We start from the raw sequence: 20719 nt of genomic DNA, 5'->3' as shown, positions 1-20719 counted from the left end.
CGCCCCCAGTTTCGGCTGTATGACCGAGTCCGACTCACGACTTGTTGGGAAGATCTCAGCTCGAAACGATGAGATTGAAACGGAGGGGAAAAAGCAAGTCTAGTTTGGGAATCCCAACCGGTTTGCCCATCGAGTTAGCCGAGACGGTGTAGTGTCTGAGTAGCTATGCGGAGTAAGTCTCCCGCAAGGTTAGTGTCAATACTGGCCCTTAAATAGCCACTTATCCAATGAAGGGGGGTCGGTAAGGATATTGATTCCAATAAAAGACATATCACATCCGACTTTCCGAGTCACATCAGGCAATAATCGAATCCCGAGCGGTGGTATGCGTGGAGATACCGGAGTGGACTGAGACAGGAGAATTATAGACAGAGGTTGAAGGAAGGAGAAAGTTGCTTTATGAAGCTGAAGTTTTATTGTTTGGCCATGCTGCCAGGAATAGCCTAGGGGGTGCTACTCGTATCACCAGATGCTCCGAAAAATGTAGTTGTAGATATAAAAACGCTGTCCTCAAATGTCTACTATAGTTCAAGTGCGCTTGTGACTGATGGTACGCCACGAGTGCCTGAACGGAAGAGCCTCATCAAAAATCATTACGCACTCGGTGTTGATCGAGTCTCATGCTCGGTATGGGTCAGAATGGATCAGGTTGCATGAGTTCAGCATCGGCAAGATCCATGTTATTGTTTTTGAGGTACCACATGGACCCTGTTTAGGCTCTGGGCCGGTTCGTAACTCGCGACGCCGTAGACCTATAGCATCAAGCGAAACCCCCCAAGGCTTTTAGAGTGTGAGACATTTCCCATTATCAGAGTCTGTGACAATGAACGTAAACCTTCGAAGCCACTTAGAATATGAGTCCATGGTTCGGAAATGCCTCGCCCAAGTAGTAGTCTTTTGTCAGGAGTTGGCTTGGTAAGCCACATGCGATGCGGACCAGGTACGTCTCGAGGTCGATAGTGTCCCACGAGGAGCTTTTAGAGGTCGTTATGAGTAGCAATTTGATGCGTAGCACCGGCTCAATTTCCGAGCCCCGTCAATCGTGAAGGCAATGGTCGATACAGTAGCCCTGGAGATTTACGTGGCGAGCCGTATCTGGCCATTGATGCATATTACACATTTTGTGGAAAAGTTTGCAAAAATCAAGTATTGTCAATCAAGGATGTAGGTACTTACTACGTTCTTGATAGTAAAGACCGGTGGATGTTGTGATATGCTTCAGTCAGAAGTCTGGTACTTGTCACCTCTTCACCGACTCCTCCTACTGAACCTTCAACCACGCAGGGCATGGCTGTACCATGTTCAAGGTCGGAACAAATCTCAGAAACCTGTTGAGCATGACCAATCTATTTCTGAACTGAGGGCCGAATTTCACCCGGATGCAGCAAAACCGGCCGAGATCTTGCCACAACTCAATGAGTCGCTGTACGTGGTAAGCCATATTCCCCCTTCAACCCACACCGATAGAATATATTCATGTTTTCAGCCCCCTCGCATACGCCGTCTGACCGTATGCAACAAGATAGACGGGACGCGCTCAGCAGCTGCCACGAGCGCAGGTTAGCAATGTGCGCCGCGCGTCTGCTCTGAGCAAAGTGGCAAGTTGCAACACGGGAATGGTTGAAGATTCTGGCATGGTTGCACAGACTGCGAAAGACGTTATGGGCCAACTAATTCTCTTCGTGAAGTTGTTAGGGTATTGAGAGCGATGCATCTTGACCGTGACTATAGGTTGCTGTCAATTTTTGCGTAATGTCCTCACTCAAGTATTGATCCGCTCGTTAGATGCTCAATTATGCGTAGCCTATGGCCTGCGCCCCCGCAGCAAATTTCGAAGAGTATTTCGGAACGTTTATCATGCGAAACCATAGAGTCGAGGTCGGCAGATGCCACAGATGGTTGGCTCCTAAAAATCTCGGGTGGACATCGGACCTGATTATCTGACACTTCATATGCGAAGCGCCACGACGCCACCTAGCTTGAACGCTTGGCTCAGATAGCCGAAGTGCAGCGATGAGGGGAGCAGGAAGCTTTGCTGGTTGCGCTCTTAACAAAGCCCTCGGTAACGCTTGTGTTCATTTGATGTCTGGCACACGACTGGTTCAACCATGGCTTCCTTCTACCAAAGTCCTGCTTTTATTAGATTTGATTGCTAGGTAGCTTCTAGGACGCTGTGCAGCACCGATGCTGGCATGATCGATGGTCCCTTGAGTGACGAAGTGACGAACCAAGCTGCTCTCACAGTGTCTCTGGGGGTCAACCGATATGAACACAGAGTGTTGCAGCGTTGCACAATAACGGCGAGTCCGACCTGCGTCGAAACCTGTGGAAGGAATTCATGAACCGGTATCTAGAGGGGCCGTGGCTGTTCAAGGAATACGGCTCACAGCTCTACGACCGCCTATGTCTGGTTTAGAACACACAATGCTCAGCATCACGCACATGACGTGAGAAGCATTGGTGCGCACCGTGGAGCCTACTGGGTAAGGTTGTTCGGGAAATTTCTTCCTGGCTCATGGCGTCGGAAGGATTCACGGATGTGCTACCGAACGGACGGCTCCATGTCAGTCAAGAAAGCAATAATGCGGCAGGAACGGCAAATTTCGTAGTATTTTGTGGCATCTCAGACACTCACCTGGGATTTCTGTCTGGTTGACATTCAGGGGACAAGCTAGCATGAATGGGCTGATGGGCTGGATGGTGGGACGGGGTCAGCAAGCCAGGATGAACTGCAGAAAAAGAAAGGTGGCCCCCCAAAACATCCGGACTCGCGGACCACAAGCGATGAGAAGGGCTGAAGCGGGACTGATGGAGTGAAAGATGGGTGGTTTGTTGTGAGGCTGTCTGATAGTCTTGTCAATCGTTGCCCAACCGAGGCACTGCACGGGACCAGCTAAACCCCTTGTGGAAAACGCTGAAGAAACTGGATGAGCTCCCCCCATCCCGCAAACTGCTGCCAAAGCTCTTTCCCGTCTGCAACTACGTATAATCAATCCTTCGACGAAACGGTCCCATTTCATGGCCTTTAGTTATTCCTGTTCCAGTTGCTGTAGGCATCAGTCTACAAGTTGCGAATCGTTTGACTTGAGGTAGCAGCGCAGATCCAGATGCCTGGGTCACACAGCAGCTGCCCTTGTTGGTCCGGTGACTGGATTCCGACTGACTTCCATATGGTCTCGCAGGGACCTCGAATTGAGCTCGCTCCAGAATCCCTGCGATCACATCCTTCGGCGCGCCCTCTGCAGCGTCGTCACTGTCACTGACCTCGGCCCATGCCGTCTCCAGAATCAACCCTACCACCGTCCGCCATCCACCCGCCTCTTTACCTGTTCTGGTTAGAGCACACGCTCGGTGAACTGCGCTATTGACACTTGTCGGACCCCTAGCTGGTAGATCCTCATGTTGGCGTTCGGCCCCATCTTTAAAGTGCATGAACCGCTTGTCATCCTTCGCACATCGCTGTTCAGAAACCAGTCTCATCTGGCCAGATCACTAAGTTCTTGAGTCTTTCGGGAATCGGAACCCTTTTCGTGAAAAGGTCTCATCAATCTGGGACTGCAACAAGATCCTTTAACCCTCATCCTGGCAACCCCCTTGCTATTGCCCCCGCGTGCCGCACGTCACACGAGAATGAAGTCCTCAATCGTTCACAATCCGTGTGATTTCCTTCTAGTCCCATCGATGATAGGCTAGATGACAGGTCGGCTGCGTGGGAAACTGTTGTCGTGTCGTGTCGAGGGGCGCTAGCGATTGGCCCCGTGGATATTCTGATTCAAATAACATCTTTTATTTGCCTCGTCCGAGACTTCAATTGGCTTTGTTTGTCAGGAAAGGACCAATTGCAGAGCTCACATGCATCGTGAGAAATCCCCGAGGTGCCCGCAGGGCGCAGATCCGTTTGGGTCCTCATCTGATTCTGGGCTCGTCTGACACTGACAAGCTGAAATTCATTCATGATAAGCTGCGCCGCTCCATCCGCAGGAGACACTGCAGTGGCTGATTACCGTTGCGATGATTTTCCGGCTTCTGCGAGCCATGGTGGATGGGAAGACCGTTTCTCAGGCGGCACACTAAGGCAGCTACTTTCTCCGTAAAACGGCTCTACAGTATATATCCGTACTATTTCGTCATTTTCCCCATCAACATCGGATAAGAGTCAGTAGAGTTGCGTTTTAGCTAGGCTATCGCACGGGAGTGACGGAATATTTCTTACTCTTTGCCATGCCGGAGCTGGCCCTGGCAAATCATCCGGTGCTCAGGTGATTAAGCTTGACTTATGCTCATTCCACCAGGCCGCAGCTGCAGCAGCGACGCTTGAAGATAACAATCCTCTGTTGTCGGCCATCTGCTTAACTTTGTGTCGTTATGCTGTCACTGCGGAGCATTGCTCCGGAAAAGGCTCCTTGCCGCAACCTTGCGGAACTGGAATCCGCCTGAAGCTTTGCGGGTAGGTTGACAGCTCTACGGCGATGATCGTCGGCCGCGGCCGAAAAGTCAAGAGAATCAAGACAATATATCGTCTGTCTCCAGTAGAAGTTTCCAGATTTTGCAAGCTAGTTCAATTGCCTTGCTCATCGCCAAGCGGCTTGACCAGCAACCGCACGTTCTGCGCTCAGTGCTCACCGTGTCCATCAGTGCACTGTCCAGGTGAAGCGTATGGGTGGGGTGAGTCTATGAAATGCATGGGTCCAGGGCCATTGCGGAGAAATGCTGCCTACCATTCCAAATAGTCGAGTGCCAGCTGAGCTGGCACACTCCTCAAGCACCCAGTTCTCACCGGTTAAAGCCTACGCTGTCTTCTGATGGTTACAGTGAATTGAAGCTAAACGACGTGCTTGACTGGGTGAAGCAATGGCAGGTGAGGTTGTGAAGTTACTTTGAAGACAAGAATGAAACGTGCTCTTAGTGATAGCAGTCTTAAACAAGGGATGAGGGCCACAAGCATGTTGATGTCACTGAAGACGATGATACTTTCGATGACGGGGCCGTCCTCTCATGATATTATGCCTTTGGATAGTTTCTTTTTCCTTTTCCCTTGAGTATGTTTGGTGAAGCGCGATGAGGTTGCCTTGGAAGGGGTTCTTCTTCTCGACGAGTCTCCGCGCATGCTCGGATGACAGAGCAAGCGCTCGAGAGGAGAGAAAGCTCAGGGCATCCGAAAGTCATTGGGCCGATTTGTTGCTCAATAATTAGGCACAAAGAGTGGTGAACCGAAAGCGACCGACTCCGTTCGGATTTCATGTTGTCTAACTTGGGAAGTCTTCCCTTACAACGAACCTAAGTGTACAACTTTCTAGAGGAGTAATATTATTGAGCACTGACCAAGGCTCACCTAGCTAACATTAACAACTGTGAGGAGGATCGCTGTCGAGTGTTCGCTAACTGATTGAACGAGCAAAGCATGGCAAGCCCCTCCAGTGGATTTCCAGTCGCTTGGGCCATGGATGGTCTTCTTTTATTATTCGTTCATCGTTTCTTTTTATTCCCCTCCGTCAATTAGGAACAATTATTAGTCCGTTATATTATTATAAGTAAGTAGTGATCGAGACAAGCTTGACCGGGAAGGACGTCGTTTTACCGAACAGAGTCAAGAGGACTAAGGAGACTATTGGCACTGGCGATGCTCCGCCGGCGTCGATCCTGGCGTGCATCTGTCGAATGATAGTAGAGAAGATCCAAAGATGTGCATAAAAAATAGGGTGGATTCCCCCTCTTTTCGTGCCATTTTCTTTCCCTTTTCCCCTCCCGGACATAGTCTACTTTTTTGTATAACTCTTTTGGGAGAGAGGGTTCGCTGACAGCTCCTGAACTGTACGTACTCTGTACCTCCATCCTCTAGCCCAGCGCACTCTTCGACTTGGTGAAGGGTGTTGTACCTATGATTGTACACGGTCGAGAAGGATCAGACTAAGTTAGTCAGGAATAAGAGGAATTATGGTGCTGTAAATAGGGATAAATGACCACATGCCACATCCAGCTTATTCCACCTGGGGTCCTGAGACCGTTTTGGGAGCTTCATCACCCATCCATCCATCCCATCACCTCGCTCTAGCTCCCTTTGCTCCTGTCAGTTCCTCACAAATTTTATTTCTTCGCGTTTGAGCGTCCTTTCTTGCTTTTTCTCCTCCCTGGGGATTGGAACTATTTCTTTCTCCGGTTTTACTCTCCTCAAGACCTCAACCGAATTGCTCTCGCAATTACCCCATCAAGATCGACGCAATGGAGATCAATTCTATCGGCTGCTAAACACATAGTCCAGTCACCGTCGCACTGGCCATCCATTTATCCACCTCCCACCTGTTCCCATTGTCTTTCTTTCCATTTAAGTGGTGGATCCTGCAAAAAGGAAGTACAGAGTATGCTTAAGCCTTACCAGAACCTGCAGCCTACAGCGACACTAACACAGTCTGAGTAGCTTTCCTACTCTCTCTCCTCTTGTGCCATCCCTCCTCCCCTCGCTAGCCTCCTCAGGCTTGCAGCTGGTGTACAACAGAAACGGGAGAATAAGCGCCTCTTGGCCCATTGATTTCTTGAATTCCCTGATTTTTTGGCCCTTGATTTCATTTGACTTCGGATTCTTTCGCATTGCGACTTGCGTCCGAGCCCAAAAAGCCCTCATCCTACCACCGCCCGGATAGACAACGCTAGAGAGAAAAATCTCCTATTATCCTCTCTTAAACTGGCTCTCGAACTTCTACAGATCACCCTCGAGTACTACGGGCCGTGGCCTTTCTTTTCCGTTGGGAGAATTTATAGCTGTGCGAACCCACCAGGGGGTTTTACGTGACGCCTCACTTTCCGTATACTTCACCGTTTCTTCTCCTTTACCAGTCGGGGATTTTTGTCCCCCCAGAAAAAGAACAAGGAATCAAGAAAAGAATAGTTCAGAGGGAAGGAGCGCAGGAAGAAAAATACGGTCTTCGATTTTCTGTTGGGTAAGATACGTACATGCGCTTCCTCCCATTATTTGTTTTTTCCTTGCCCTGTCTCCAGTGATCGCCCACCATGCTGCAATAAATCGTCCCAGGCCGGCGACCATCGAAGCCATGGAACCCTGCCGTCACGATCTGGCTATCCGCTGCTGATCGGCCCATCCTAGTTTATGACTCCTCCGATAATGAATCGTTGCTGACTGATTATAAGCTCTTCGGTGGTCCTCATACGGCAAGCCTGCGGGCCTCATCATGACTGTCAACTGAGCAGCACACCGCAACAGAGGGTACAACAGGGCACCGATCCGTCTCTAGACATGCTTCTGAGCTACAAGTTAGACTTCAACCTTGCATAGCTGTGAATGCCTCGTCCTGGACAGCAAGGACCGCAGAAGAGCAACGAACATTTACCAGATGCAATCACTCGTCCTCCCTCCTTCCTTTGTGGCCCCAGAGTTTGGACGTCTTCAATTCACAGGCTCCGATAGGCATTCTTTGAACAATCCACGAACTTCAAATGCTCGACGGTCCACACCACGGGATCTCCCCCTTCCCTGCCCTATGTCTGGCTCGGTCCCAGCAGGAGACCCGCTGGAGACACTGGGAAAGGTCAGACGTCTTGGGCGTCCAGAACTGCCAAAACCTGTGGCAGCTGTCACAGCCACTAAGGCTGAGGCCGTCACAGCAACAGCAGCTGCTCTAGGCTCAGCAATCCCCATCGCATCGCCAAGTGCTACCAGCAGTCATGAGCCGGGGCTGCAGCGGGTAGTTACCGCACCAGGAGATGAGACATTACGACAACCGCTCGCATTCAGCGACACGTTTTTATCCTCTCGATTACCTCCAGCATTTACAGGGCAGCCTTCGTCTCAACTATCAACAGCGGCCTATCCACAGCCCACGTTTCAGCCTACAGCAGCTGGGCCAGCGTCTCGAGTATTACCGCAAAAGACTACCCGACGCACAAAAGCGCACGTCGCGTCGGCATGTGTAAACTGCAAGAAGAAACACCTGGGCTGCGATTCAGCTAGACCGTGTCGAAGATGTGTGTTATCTGGAAAAGAGGTAATTTCCCTGCATCACCGCGAGACCTGCTAGTCCGCTCGATCAGACTGAATATTGCAAGTATGTATGGCAGATTCTAACACCCATTAGGCTTCGTGCGTTGACGTTACGCACAAAAAACGGGGTCGGCCACCTTTGAAGGCGGAAGAGGGTTCTCTCCGGACATACTCGGCGCAGATAGATAACAGTGGTGCACCGGGGGATCTAGGATCTCAACAGCGACGTTCCATGCACCGTGCGACCTCGTCACGCGAGCTCCGCCCTATGACAGACCTCCAACAGATACATGGCACTCAGGCCGGAGCAATGGGCGTACGCTTAGCTCCTGGGCAGCCGCAGAGGTGGGCGGGGGTAGTATATCCGCATGCCATAGACCCGTCACTAGTGACCCAGAGAGGAATTGGCCATCGTCGATTTTCGTCATCCGGTTCGACGCAGTCTTTGACTGCTGTATCACCACCAGGCTACGCTCCAGTACCTGTCGGATATAACGCAACTCTGGCAGCTGGACGGTTGCCTGCAAGTGTTGGACGTCCGATTTCAGCTTACCCAAACCCCGGATCACATCTCACTCCATCGCCTCCACAATACCATCAACAATATGGTGTTCCAATATCGCCGTATCTGGAGAATCCCCGGATGATGAGCCGGGTGCCCGTTGGTGAAGGATCGGCACCAAGAGACCCACGCGAGGGTTTTGCCGGGTCTCCTGTTAGACTCCCTCCGATATATTCATCGCCTGTGGTTAATCCGCAGCCCCAACCAAGCGATCCGTACGCGACAGGGTGGTCTCCTCTACAGCAGCAGCCACAAGAACCTCATTACCTCCAAGTTGGATATGCTGAGCCAATATCTCCGCAAGGTCAGCTCCGCCAAGCTGGCCCAGACGTGGGATATATGAGCCAACTTGGTGTGGTTTCTCCTACCGAGAGGCAATCACAACATAAACCCAGTACTATTGCTTATGATGAGCAACGTGAGCAAGAGACCGACGATGGAGAGGCTTCGCGGCCTACAAAGCGCCGGAAAATGGCCCTCGATGATATGGTCAACGACTAGAAGTCACTGTTGCTTACCTAGGATATGTCAGGCGACGCTTCCTTACCCTTGAATCCTCAGAATGACCTTGGGATTTTGCATCAATAATCACGTTTGTAGCAGGGTCTACAACGACTGACGATCTTCATGTATATTTCCTTTGTTATGTTACTCTATCCGAACGATATACTACTCTCTGACAGGTCAGCAGGAGATCAGCTTGCGCCTCATTTATACGACTGTATAATACTGTCCACTGCTATCTCTTACTTATTTCCTTTGTTTTTGGCTTATCTAGTGTCCATATGGGAGATTGCATGGGCGTTGGACTCTCGGTTCTGATGGCTGTTCACTCATTGCATGGCGTGTTGTATTACCGAAGATCACCTCACAGGGCTTGAGGTTTGTTTTCACCAGCTTAGACAGCGTTGGTTTTATATAACAGGATGGAAATGTACTATCATTTCATTTTCTGGATAGCATGTTTGCTTGTATTGAGAATTGGATCGGGAATCTTTTCGTGTCTTATTGGCTGTCCTCAATGATATATATACACTTAGTACTATTTTGGAATCATCTGTCTGTGCAATTGAATGTTCATGATCTATTGTACAATTCGTGACCATATGCGAAGCGAACCAGTTCAGTGAACGTATCTATTCATGTTAATATTCTTAATCTTAGGTTGTGCCTCCTCCCGCTTTGTTCTTCCTCCCCCTTCGTCTTCGAAGACCTTTCGAACTTTCCGCCCCATCACAACCAGTGCCTTGGTCCTTAATCCACAAGGGGCTCTACTTCGGTTTCCAAGCCTGCTGCTTATAGAGCCCTTTTCAGTAACGTGGACAATGCTCAAAACCAAGTCAGTACGTCACCTCACCGCTGGTAGACTGAAAAAGACACGTGCGAACTAATCGCGAGCGACACTCCTAGTTTATCTCGCTGGGCACGCACACTTTGACGAGAAAAGAAATAAAATAGTCAAACTGCACTATAACACACAGTGGCGAGCCACTAGTGACCCTCCTCGTACCTCATCTGCGCAAGTGCGAAGATCCTGAGAACCTTGCCCAAAACGGTTCCTCGGCATGCCTAAGCTCGGCACCGACCTCATTCGACGAACAAGCTTCTGCGAGATAATCTGGCCAGGGCCCAGAACCACATTCAAATACCCGCATGTGGGCCAGGGGGTTTAACTTCAAACAAACATGGAGATCGGGGCTGCGAGTTCCCATGGCTCGCTTGAGCCACGGGCCTATCAGTCAGGCCACCAACAGCCAGGGATCGGCGTCTTGGACCCATAAAGCCCTAATTTATGCGAGTCGCGAGAAGAGTACATACTCAGAAACGTCCCTCGACTTACGGGTGCGAAGAACGTTCTATCAAGTGTCTCATTGATCTCCGAACAAGAAAACACTTTCCACAGATGAAGCATGACATCTGCCCTGCATGCCACGGAGTTCTGAGCGAAACAAGTAAGGGATGAGCAATTTCTGGTATTTCCCTAATCTCTCTAACAGAAAATAAACCAAGGCTAGATGCAATATTGAAGAACCCAAAACTAGTACGCATACTCTGCAGATACCGAGTCATACCTCTTTCCCTGACAGAACAGGACATACCTTGTCTCTGCAGAGGAATAAGTTGCCTCGATCACACCGTCAATATCATAATAATCATGTCCGTCTCGGCGTCGCCGTATCGTTTTGTCTAGATCTGTTTGGGGTATATCCGAAAGATTGGCCTTCAGTGTAACAAGAGCCTTCGTACCGGGCCCCTTATGGACAGGAGACTCATCGTCTTCCGCATTCGCCAGAACGTCGATATATAGCATTCGTGGCTTGCCTTTGCTGACCAAGAAGTCCTGGTGGAAGTCGATAGGAATTGCCTTGTGTTCCTCGATGGTAGAGCCTTTGGTCACAAACCAGAACATTGCATATACACGGTATTGGCTATGTCTAGTGCACCAGTATCTGAGGACTAGTTAGCATCATCTACCTTCAACAGCGTTGAGGGAACCTACTTCTTGGCTGAGTCGTGCTTATCAAAGTTGAACGGCGTGTGCAACTCCACACCATAGTGCTTTCTCGCCTTCCTCGATACCACATTCACCGTGCTGAGCGCTTTAGTCCTTGAAAGTCCCATCATGACGGCACCACGAACAACGGCCGTCCATGCGTTAGGTGGCTGCAAGACTTCGACGCTCTTCAATGCATCTCGGAGTCGCTCCTTGAGATAGCTGTTCTGGCCGAACCCACCGACTAGAAGCACAGCTCGGATCTCAGTACCTTGACAGGCAGCGATCTGGTCCTGCACATATTTGATCACCTTGAGAATCACTGGCTCGAAGATGAAATGCATTTCCTCCGGTGTCACTGTAATCTTTCCGCGTCGGACACCCAGCTGGGCATTGTTCGACAGACCAGGAACTGGAATCACATAGCCCTGGTTGCCGTCAATTGTGGGTGAATATTGTTTTTTGGTCTATGAAGCCAAACTATTAGCATTCCCTTGATGCCAACGACAGAATTCAAGGGCGAGCTTACGACTGAGTCAAACCGCTCCATAGCTTCCTGCAGAACCTCGTCATCCCACCCATCCTCTCGGCCCAGCTTACGCGTGAGGAAATCGGCGAATCGACGGTTCAAGAAGGTCGAACCGCATGGCCCGCCTGATCCAGTTGTCACTTCCTTCACTTGCAGGATTGGGGTCAATGCTGTGATGGTGTAGGAAATCAAATCAACTGTGCCACCACCAGCATCGCAGAGGACAAGGCTGTCTCCGGCTTTCAGCCCGTGCGGGTCGAGACCATGAAGGGCGTAAATCGCCGCCGCCTCCTATATATTGCACAATCAGCACCATGTTAGGGGAAGCCTCTAGAAGGCGGAGAGAAGGTGAGTACGCACCGGCTCTGACACAAGGGAAATTGCCTCGTTGACCTTGAGTCCGGCCTTCTGACAGGCTTTAAGTGTTTTATCTTTAGCTGCCTCAGTCCAGATCGCTGGAACAGTGAGTGAAAACTCAAGTGGTATGGTGCGGATCAGCGCAGCGCCGAGCTTTTGCTCGAGTGAGTATATGATGTGTTTATAAAGCGCGGTGAGATAGTCTTCTGCGAGTTTCTCGGGAGTTTTATCACCCCAGCTCTTGGTTGAGACTAGTGGGTTGCTTTCGTCGAGACCACTACAAGCCGATACCACCACTCGTTAGTCTTGTCTTGGACCATCATCAAAGGTAGCGGGAGAAGTACAGCTTGAACCACTGATATCGATCCACCAGTGCCGGAATCTGGAATCCCCACTCGACATTTTCACCATCAGAACCCTTTGTATAGCGCAGCTCAGTGGGCACTTTGACGCTGCTAATTCCTTCTTGAGTGTTGGCGTGGGAAGGCCATGATTCGATGACGGAAATGTGATCGGCCTAGACAAGACGTTCTTGTTCAGCGACGTTGATTGAATGAAAGGGAAGGGAAAAGGATAACTCACTCGCCTCGTTTCAGCCCATGCGACACCTGTGAATGTTGTTCCGAAATCAATACCAATGACCAGTTTACGGTCGTCGTCCAGAGAGAGCGAGTTAAACGATTTTTCCATGTCGCGAGGCTTTACCAAATGGTGTCTTGGGTATCAGACTGGAAATGAAAGAAGGTAAGTAAGTACCCAGGTTGATTTCTCGTGCTGCTCTTCCTCGGCTTGATTATAATGGGGTAAAGCAGCGCAGCCGCCAGCGAGCTTCCCTGATCTGACGACCGAAACCCACATGGGCAAACGACCCAGCCTACTCCTCACCCCACCAAGAGTAACACAGGATTGAGTCTATCTGCCTATCGGCTAGAATTGTTTGAATCGCAGAGCCTCGTGTCTGTGCTAACACCCAATCAATTGCTGACGTGCTCGTATTATGGAGGCTTGGGCGTGTCCACCTTTGCAGCTAGCCCTAATTGGTGCTGTGAAGGAGCCCAGCCCCGGGCAAATGGCAATCTGCCTTGCGCCTCGCGCCCCGGGGGGCGTGCGTGAGCAGTATGATCTGATACGACTGGTGTCTACCCCTCAGTGTTACTGGTACTGCGAGGGGAACCTTCAAGAGGGGAGCTTATTTGGTGCGGTCGGAAATTATCCTGCGCGTGTGAGTAGTTGTCTTTTTTTCTTATCTCACTTGCGTTCACAATGTTAATAGTTAATGACGAGCCTCATACCTCATTCTATGAGGACGAGGCGACTGAAGACGAACAGACTGCCGAAATGGCGCCCCAACAAGTTTTGAAAAAGAAGCAGGGCGTGATCGCAACACATATGAAACAAAAGGAGGTTGACAAGTGAGTATAGCTACAACATCCGGTTATCACGAAAGCTGAACCATCGCAAGACCTAAGAAGGATGATAGTACAGCTGCAGTGGCGGCCGCAGCTACAGCACCGGCTCCTTCAGCTTCAGAACCAGCTCAAGCTCCAGCTGCAGCAGCGCCAGCTTCGGCTCAAACTCCAGCTGCTACATCCAAGTCACAACCTGACGCCGCACAGAATCTCGAACCTACTCAACCTACCCAGCCTATAGAGTCCACCAAGCCCAGCGATACTGCCAAAGAGCAGCAACAAGCCCCGAAAACCCCTGCTGAGCTTGAACATGAAAACAACCTTCTCCGATCAAAAATCACCGAGCTCCAACACGACCTCCATGAGGCTCAAGACTTCCTCTTTAGCCTCCAACCCCGCCTGCAAACGCTTACGGAAGCCGAAGCCGTTGAGGAATATCAGAGTCTCTGCGCCGCAATTGAAGATTGGGTCGATCAAAAACTCGCCGACTCGCTCGAGGAAATGGAAGTTGCCGGCGAGCCGAAAGTTCGAGACATCCAGATGCTGATGGAGCTGATTCCAAATCCGGGCAAGATAGCATTCAATACTCGGCAAACTGACACGGACAATATCCAAGCGGCCATTCTTCGCTTTTTGACCGACGCAATATTCTCACAAGACTTCTACTGTCCTCTCCCAAGGCCCGAACGGGAGTTTGTCACGGCCCTGGAAAGAAGCATGAGGACTCTCCAGCCCAGACGAGGTACGCATATCACCACTCCTATCTGCCACCGCACCCAAAACTAATATATAACAAACCAGACATCCGAACCTGCCGCTACTGGCGCATAGAAACCTACACCGCAGCCTCCGAACGCCCCAACTTTGCCGAATACGCCCAAGAACGCATGTGGGACCTCACCTGCGACATGATCAAGATGCTGCGCGTGCTCGCCCCCAAAACCGACCCCAACAGTCTCGCCAAATCATTCTACGAAACAATCACCAAGCCCGCCTGCACACTCGCCCGCAAAATGCACCTCTCCCTCGACGAATTCACCCTCGAGTGGTCCCCCGCTCACGACCAGCCGCAGATCGACCCGGCAACAGCATACCAAAAGGGCGCAGTCAACTACGACTTTGTGGACTTGAATTCTCGGAAACGGATCTCTGTGGGCGAGTTGGATCCGGAGGCGTATAGGGTCCGGTGGATGTTTGATTTAGCGCCCAAACTGGTGTTTCGGAAGTTGAAGGTTGATTCTTGGGGAGAGGGGAAAGTGCTTGCGAGGCCGAAGGTGCTTGTTCGGGTGGTGGATTTGGCGAAGAAGAAGGAGAATGCGAAGAAGGGCAAGGAGGAGGTCGAGGGGGATCCGACGGTGCTGGGGGCTTTGGAGCGGTGGTTGCAGCAGCAGTATTATGCGCAGAGGCAGGCGCAGAGGCCTGGGGCGGGGATTCTCGGGTTCTTTGCGCCGAGGGGGTAGGTAGGTAAGATAAGGTGTTCTTATCACATGTATATGAGTGGTATTATCGGCTAAGGAGTTCTGATTATTGATTCCATGAATATCCGTTTCATTGTTTAAGACGGGGTGTATATATCGCTATTACTATCGCTAAGGTAGATTATCTGTATGGAATTTACAGCTTGGTTTGTGCATCGAGTTCCCATATCGCCGGATCTCATTGTAGTCGTTCATGCACTCCCAGCAGAACTCAAACCGGCATTTGATACCTTACAGTCATAGAGTCAGCAACGTTGTCCAAAAAAAAGTAGCATAAACTGTCTGTCTCTTTGTCTGGCTGTCTGTGTGCTCTGCTCTGCTCTATCGCCTGCAGCTCCGGGTATGCGAATGCCAATTCCCTCGACAGATCCAGCAAAACTCCTGTCTGCACTTGATACCTATATGGTGCCCGGGAATCAGCCCACATTAACCCGTCACTCGACGTATGCCAATCACAGCTCAGGGCTCAGCGATAGCGAAGCACCGCATGCAAGCCCAAGAACAGAAAGCAGCACAGCACAGCCAGACAGAAAAAACAGACAATCAAATGAAGGGGTATCTTACAAGTCATATGGTCGCAGCCTTCATTCTTCTCAATTGGCCATTCACATCCCGGACAACGTTTCGTCGTCTCTTCAACCTTCTGCATGGACAGTTGTGCTTCGCGCATCCGGCGCTTAAGAAGCTCGATCTTCTCCTTAAAGTCATCTTGCACGTCTGCTTGGTTGATCTCTTCGTCATCTTCGGAGGCGCCTTGTTGTGCGGCAGCAGCAGCCTCTTCTTCCTCCTTTAGTTGCTGAGCTAGACGGGCCGCGTCTTCAAGCTCTTTCTCCTCCTGTACGCGTTTCGCTTCGAGGACTTGTTTCTCTCGAGCCTCTTTCTTCTGTCGCTCGTGTAACTTCGTCTGCCTGGTTTGTTCCTTCCGCATGAGTTTACTCATAGCCTTTTTACTTAATACTTCGAGACCAGCGCCTGCTGACCCGCCGGCGGCGCTGAGCGCCTTCGTGGCTTTGTAGCTGTCTGGGTCCCAGAGGACGGTATCGTACTCGTCGCAGGTAAACCCGTCATGCCATTTGATGGCGTGTTTAAAGCAAGAGATTGCGGAACAGTTTAGGCAGCGGACTTGCGGTTGGAATGTGCCGGATTCGTGCAGCTGGCCGAAGTCGCAGTCGAGACACCAGATGAAGTTTTTGTCGCTGGTTAGGGCAGCGCGGAGGGAGAGCTTGTCGTACCTGGATTGTCATGTTAGATATTGTGGACTATGTGAAGTGGATAGGGGTGGAGGGAAGAAGGGAACGATCTACCGAGTAAATGTTTCCTCATCGGCAAACCGCTTAATATCATCGTGGATAAGTAGTGTCTTACACTCGGGACACTTGATCTCGTCCCAAAACTTCGTCTCCAAATCATGCTTTATGCTCTTTGCTAGGCACGAGTAGCAAACGGAGGAGGGGTGGTGGCAAGCAATAGAGATTGTGTCTGGGGCTTTGACGCCGAGCGGCGAGAACGGTTCAAGACAGATAATGCATGCCTCAGGTGCAGCCTTTGGTTTGAGTTGCGGCTTAGGCTTTGCTTTGGATTTCCATCTGGACATGCTGACTTTCTTAGTTTCCTTCGCGATGGGTTTTGGTTTTCCTGCGGATTTGAGGTAGTCCGCGTATAGGGCTTCGAGTTCCTCGTCGACTTGCTGGAAGAATGCCTCGGGGCCTTTGGGGAGGGACGCGTCGGTTTTTTGTGCTTGAACTGGAGCTGGTGTAATCTCGGGTTCACGCTCGGGCTCTGCTTCTTTGGCTTCTTGTTCGCGGACGATCGAGGTGCGGGCGATGCCGAATTGTCGGCCGAAGGAGGGAATTGCGTCCATGTCATCGTCAAAAATGAGGAGATCGGCTGTGTCTGGGGAGCGAGCGGCCGGTGATTTTACTTTAGGAACAGCGGGTGGTGTTGGTGCCGATGTTTGTTGCTCTTGTGGGCCCAGCGATGGCGCTGGTGACTTCTGGTATGGGTGCTGTTGTTGCGGCAGTGGCGGCGGGGAGGGTAGGACTAGTGGTGGTGAAGGTGGTCTCTGCGAAGGCGGCTTTGGTGGAGAAGGGAAGACGAGTGGTGCTCTTTGGGACAGCGGTTGTGGTTGCGACAGCTGCGGTTGCGCTTGCGGTGGTGGTAGAGGAGGCTGTATCGGCTGCTCTTCATCCTTGCCCTCGTCCTCATCCCCTTTCCTACTCGCCGTCTCGCTCGCAGTCTCGGACTCCAGTAAACTAGCCCTCTTCTTCTTTTTCTTCCGTCTCACAATCGGTGGCCAGATATCCCAAGTATCCCTATTTGGCGAATCAAGCTCCGCAACCTTGCTCTCCCTCTGACTTTGAACGGGACTCTCCAGCTCCGCTATCGACCCATCGGTAGCCGACGTCCGTCTGAAAGTCGAGGTCGTCGTGGTCGGTGTGACCGGGGACTGCAGTTCCGCGACAGGTTTATCCTGTTCGGTTTCTAGTTCAGCGACTTCTTGTTGTGTGAGCTTTGAGATATGCACGGAGGACTCGGGCTTCTTCGTCGACAGGGTATCTTTCTTCTGCGAGTTCACGACTGGATCTCTGAAGCCGGATTCTGGCGCTGGTTTAGTCCAGACGCTCTCGTATACCCCTACATGTTGACCGCCGCCGAGGAACTTGACGAATTTCCGCATAGGTGCTGGTTGGGTTGGCGGGGGTTGTAAGGTACTGGAGCGGGGTGAGCTATTGGTAACACAGATAGCTGTAGCGGTTGTTGTTTGGTTTATGTTGCCGTGAATATGGCAGAGTGCACGTTGAGAGTCATGACTTTGTAGGGATCAAACAAAAGGGATGAACTCGCAGTCGGAGATTGAACGTCTGAAGGTGTCTGAGGTTGGAGTCAGAGGGAGCAAACGCCCCGTCCGCCCATCAGGAAATCGGGGCATTTCAAGCGAGCAGCAAATCAGCCTCGCCCTTTGGACTTGAATCGTGAACACGAGCGGTTGCGCTAGCCTGTGGTCTTGAGCAATCAGAAGCATGTCTTGGAGGGATGGTGGTGGCTGTACGGAAGCGCCCTGTTTGCCAATCATCCGGGGGCACGTGAAGAGCCAGGAAGGAGCGGCTTCTCTGGGCGATAAGAAAGTGGGACAAATCGCTGCCATGGATGCGATGCGATGGAGACTGATCATGCGCATTTACGGAGTATCGTAATTTTAGTGCTAGCGTATAGACAGGTAGAAAGATGTATGCAGAGTTGTCGCTGAAGATCGAAAACATGAAACACACAGCAAGATAGTCAAGGTAGTTAAGAGCAAAAAGAGAATCACCCCAACAGCCCTGTAGCCAACGACTCCAAGTCCTCCAACGTCTGGATCTGTCCCTCGGTTGACTTCTTCTTTTTCTCCTGCTTGTACCATGGCACCGCCTCTGGTTCCTGAACCTTCGCCCTCTTGCCCGGGCGCGGAGCTGCTTCCTCTTCCTCTGATGACACCGCTTGGTCCTCGTCATAGGGCACAAGCTGGGCAACAGCCTCCTCCCGCGCCTCCTCAGCCTCAAGCTCCCGCTCTCTTGCCTTGCGCTTCTCCTTCTTCTCGCGTTTCTTCTGTTTGGCAACGGCCTTATCCTCCAAATCTGCCATTTGAGTACGTTGCGCCTCCTCGGCCAAGAATCGGGCTTGTTGCTCCTTAGCATCGCCACGAGCCTTGAAATCTTCCTCATCTTCCATTTCGTAGAGTTCGTGTGCGTTTCCTTCGTCGTCGTAGACAAGTTTCGTTCCCTTGCCCTTGAATTTGAGAAGCTTCTTCTTTGATTTAAGCAGTTTCTCGCGTCGCTTGGAATCAACGACCAGTGTGTCTTTATCGCTGATCTTCACAACCTTGGCTGTGCCTTGCTCCGCTCCGGTCTGGTCTTCGTCGGAATCGGAGACATGGGAACCAGAATCGCTGCTTTCTGCACCCAGAGCCTCATCGCCCGCATCGAAGCGGCGCTTGACGGAGAGGAAGTCCTCGTCTTCATCGGCGTCATCGGTGCCCTTGCTGGGGTCGGCTATCGTGCCATCATCGTTGATAAGTTTCGAGTAGTGATCCGCCAGCACGTCCTGGTTTCGTCGCTCGAACATGCGGTCGTACTTCGTTCGAACTTCCTTCTCTTTAGGCTTCTTCTTCGTTTCTCCGTCCTCATCGGAGTCTTCGTCGCTCGTCATGTGTGCGGTAGCTCGCGACGCGTTCTTGCGTTCTTTTGTGTCATCACCCTTGATGAACTTGATACGAGGAGCACCAGGTAGGCCGAGGCTCCCGGCGAAATCCTCTAATTTCAGTTCCTTCAGGTTGAAGGTTTCCTTGTCTTTTTGAATGTAGACAGACTTGACGTAGGAGATAAATGCTTTCTGACCGAGATACTTGAGCTCCGGGTCCTTGAAGCACATATTTTGTAGTTGGTTTTTAATGCTTTGTTGCTTGTTCGCCTTGACGTTGATTCGCTCAACCGTAACCTTCTTCTGCTCGAGGCGTCGGAGCATGCCCTTCTCTTCACTGGGATCCAGGAAAAGAACCGCGCGTCCATCACGTTCGTATCGTGCAGTTCGTCCTACACGGTGAATGTAGGTATCTGCATCTTCGGGGCAGTCCATCTGAATCACCCAATCAACAGCCGGGAAATCCAATCCTCGAGCGGAAACATCGGTCGAAAATAGGACGGCATGCTGGGCCTGCGAGAAGCGGGTTGTGATATCGAGTCGTCCGCCCTGCTTTTGGCGACCGTGAAGGTGCAGCAGGGGAATACCAGGCTGCATGTGTCGGAACGATTCGTAAACAAACCGGACTTGCTTTCCGGAGGACATGAACACGATAGTTTTCGATTTCAGGTTACTCCGAATGAAACTCCATAGTGTATCTAGTTTCTGAGCAAGAGGGGTAACAACGTAGTGCTGCTGGAGTTTCGAAGGTGTCGCAGAAGAAGCAGCCTCGTGAACAGCGACATACTCAGGGTCCTGGAGACTGAGTCGAGCCAAATCCGAGACCTTTTTCGTCTGTGTCGCACTGAAGAGAAGTGTCTGTCTCTCCGGCGGCAAATGCCCAATGATAGCGTCAACAGTCTTCTGGAAACCCATATCAAGAATGCGATCCGCCTCATCCAACACCAGCATCTGCAGATTATGCGTCTCGAAGAATGCCGTCTGATCCAAATGCTGTAGCATGCGACCAGGTGTGCAAACAAGAATATTCATGCGCCCCAGTCTCTCCTGCTCCTCACGCAGACTCTTTCCTCCGATGACCAACCCCGCAGAAAACGAATGATACCGGCCAATCTTGCGCAGGACCTCGAAGATCTGAATCGCAAGTTCGCGTGTTGGCGAGATAACCAATGCTCCCAACCCATCATGTTCAGACCATTGTTTCCGGTATAGATTCTCGAGTATCGGAACTAAGAAGGCAAGCGTTTTCCCGCTTCCTGTCTTTGCGGCGCCCAGAACGTCACGGCCCTTGATCGCATGGCTGATCGCACGAGATTGAATGTCGGTCAGGGTCTTGAAGTGCGACGATGTAAGACCAGATAAAGTCGGTTCTGAGAGAGGTAGATCGGAGAACGCTTCGAATTTTCCTTTAAGATCGAGATCTTCGACTCGTTGAACGAGAGACGATAGATCCTCCTGGACTCGCTTGCGCTTGAGATTTCCGGTACGGTTAGAAGATTTCGCATGCTTGCCGTTCCGAGGCCAATTTGAGGGAGCCATGTTGATTTGTGGTTAACAATGAAAGATTCAACAAATGGTTGATGCTGGAATCGGCCTGGAGCAGGAAGAAAGAGAGGGCGGTGACGGGACTTTTTTCTTTTCTGCCAGACGGGCAAAGGATCAGTCAGCCGCGATAAGGTTGTCTTTGCGACAGCGGCGAGGCCTAGTTATCTTGTAAACAC

At 51.1% G+C, this 20719-nt stretch overlaps 6 protein-coding genes across 6 annotated transcripts; 2 read left to right on the top strand and 4 right to left on the bottom strand.

The window, feature by feature from the left end:
* Positions 1-2628: 2628 nt before the first annotated feature.
* Positions 2629-3626, bottom strand: BJY04DRAFT_76186 (uncharacterized protein). Its single transcript, XM_073721018.1, has one exon. The coding sequence runs from the start codon at positions 3478-3480 to the stop codon at positions 2980-2982; it is 501 nt and encodes a 166-aa protein (XP_073576472.1). The 5' UTR covers positions 3481-3626; the 3' UTR covers positions 2629-2979.
* Positions 3627-7493: 3867 nt separating this feature from the next.
* Positions 7494-9056, top strand: sclB (putative C6 transcription factor; the record flags this gene model as incomplete). Its single annotated transcript, XM_073714877.1, has 2 exons — positions 7494-7922; positions 8088-9056. The coding sequence occupies 2 exons, from the start codon at positions 7494-7496 to the stop codon at positions 9054-9056; spliced, it is 1398 nt and encodes a 465-aa protein (XP_073576471.1).
* Positions 9057-10021: 965 nt separating this feature from the next.
* Positions 10022-12791, bottom strand: BJY04DRAFT_178102 (Hsp70 family protein). Its single transcript, XM_073709689.1, has 6 exons — positions 12518-12791; positions 12280-12452; positions 11939-12212; positions 11579-11869; positions 11056-11516; positions 10022-11005 (listed from the first exon to the last, which is right to left on the bottom strand). The coding sequence occupies exons 1-6, from the start codon at positions 12623-12625 to the stop codon at positions 10594-10596; spliced, it is 1719 nt and encodes a 572-aa protein (XP_073576470.1). The 5' UTR covers positions 12626-12791; the 3' UTR covers positions 10022-10593.
* Positions 12792-13064: 273 nt separating this feature from the next.
* Positions 13065-14880, top strand: BJY04DRAFT_178097 (uncharacterized protein). The gene is made up of 4 exons (XM_073709688.1): positions 13065-13157; positions 13220-13347; positions 13398-14086; positions 14146-14880. The coding sequence occupies exons 2-4, from the start codon at positions 13274-13276 to the stop codon at positions 14802-14804; spliced, it is 1422 nt and encodes a 473-aa protein (XP_073576469.1). The 5' UTR covers positions 13065-13157; positions 13220-13273; the 3' UTR covers positions 14805-14880.
* Positions 14881-14884: 4 nt separating this feature from the next.
* Positions 14885-17802, bottom strand: BJY04DRAFT_76106 (uncharacterized protein). Its single transcript, XM_073721016.1, has 3 exons — positions 16127-17802; positions 15387-16054; positions 14885-15052 (listed from the first exon to the last, which is right to left on the bottom strand). The coding sequence occupies exons 1-3, from the start codon at positions 17497-17499 to the stop codon at positions 14934-14936; spliced, it is 2160 nt and encodes a 719-aa protein (XP_073576468.1). The 5' UTR covers positions 17500-17802; the 3' UTR covers positions 14885-14933.
* A 183-nt stretch (positions 17803-17985) lies between these two features.
* Positions 17986-20561, bottom strand: dbp4 (RNA-dependent ATPase HCA4). The gene has a single exon (XM_073709687.1). The coding sequence runs from the start codon at positions 20535-20537 to the stop codon at positions 18129-18131; it is 2409 nt and encodes an 802-aa protein (XP_073576467.1). The 5' UTR covers positions 20538-20561; the 3' UTR covers positions 17986-18128.
* Positions 20562-20719: the final 158 nt, after the last annotated feature.

This window comes from Aspergillus karnatakaensis (genome assembly GCF_047715665.1).
Source record: "Aspergillus karnatakaensis strain CBS 102800 unplaced genomic scaffold BJY04scaffold_3, whole genome shotgun sequence".
NCBI lineage: Eukaryota > Fungi > Ascomycota > Eurotiomycetes > Eurotiales > Aspergillaceae > Aspergillus > Aspergillus karnatakaensis.
The sequence above is the reverse complement of the archived record's forward strand: the minus strand, read 5'-3'. Positions and strand labels throughout refer to the sequence as shown.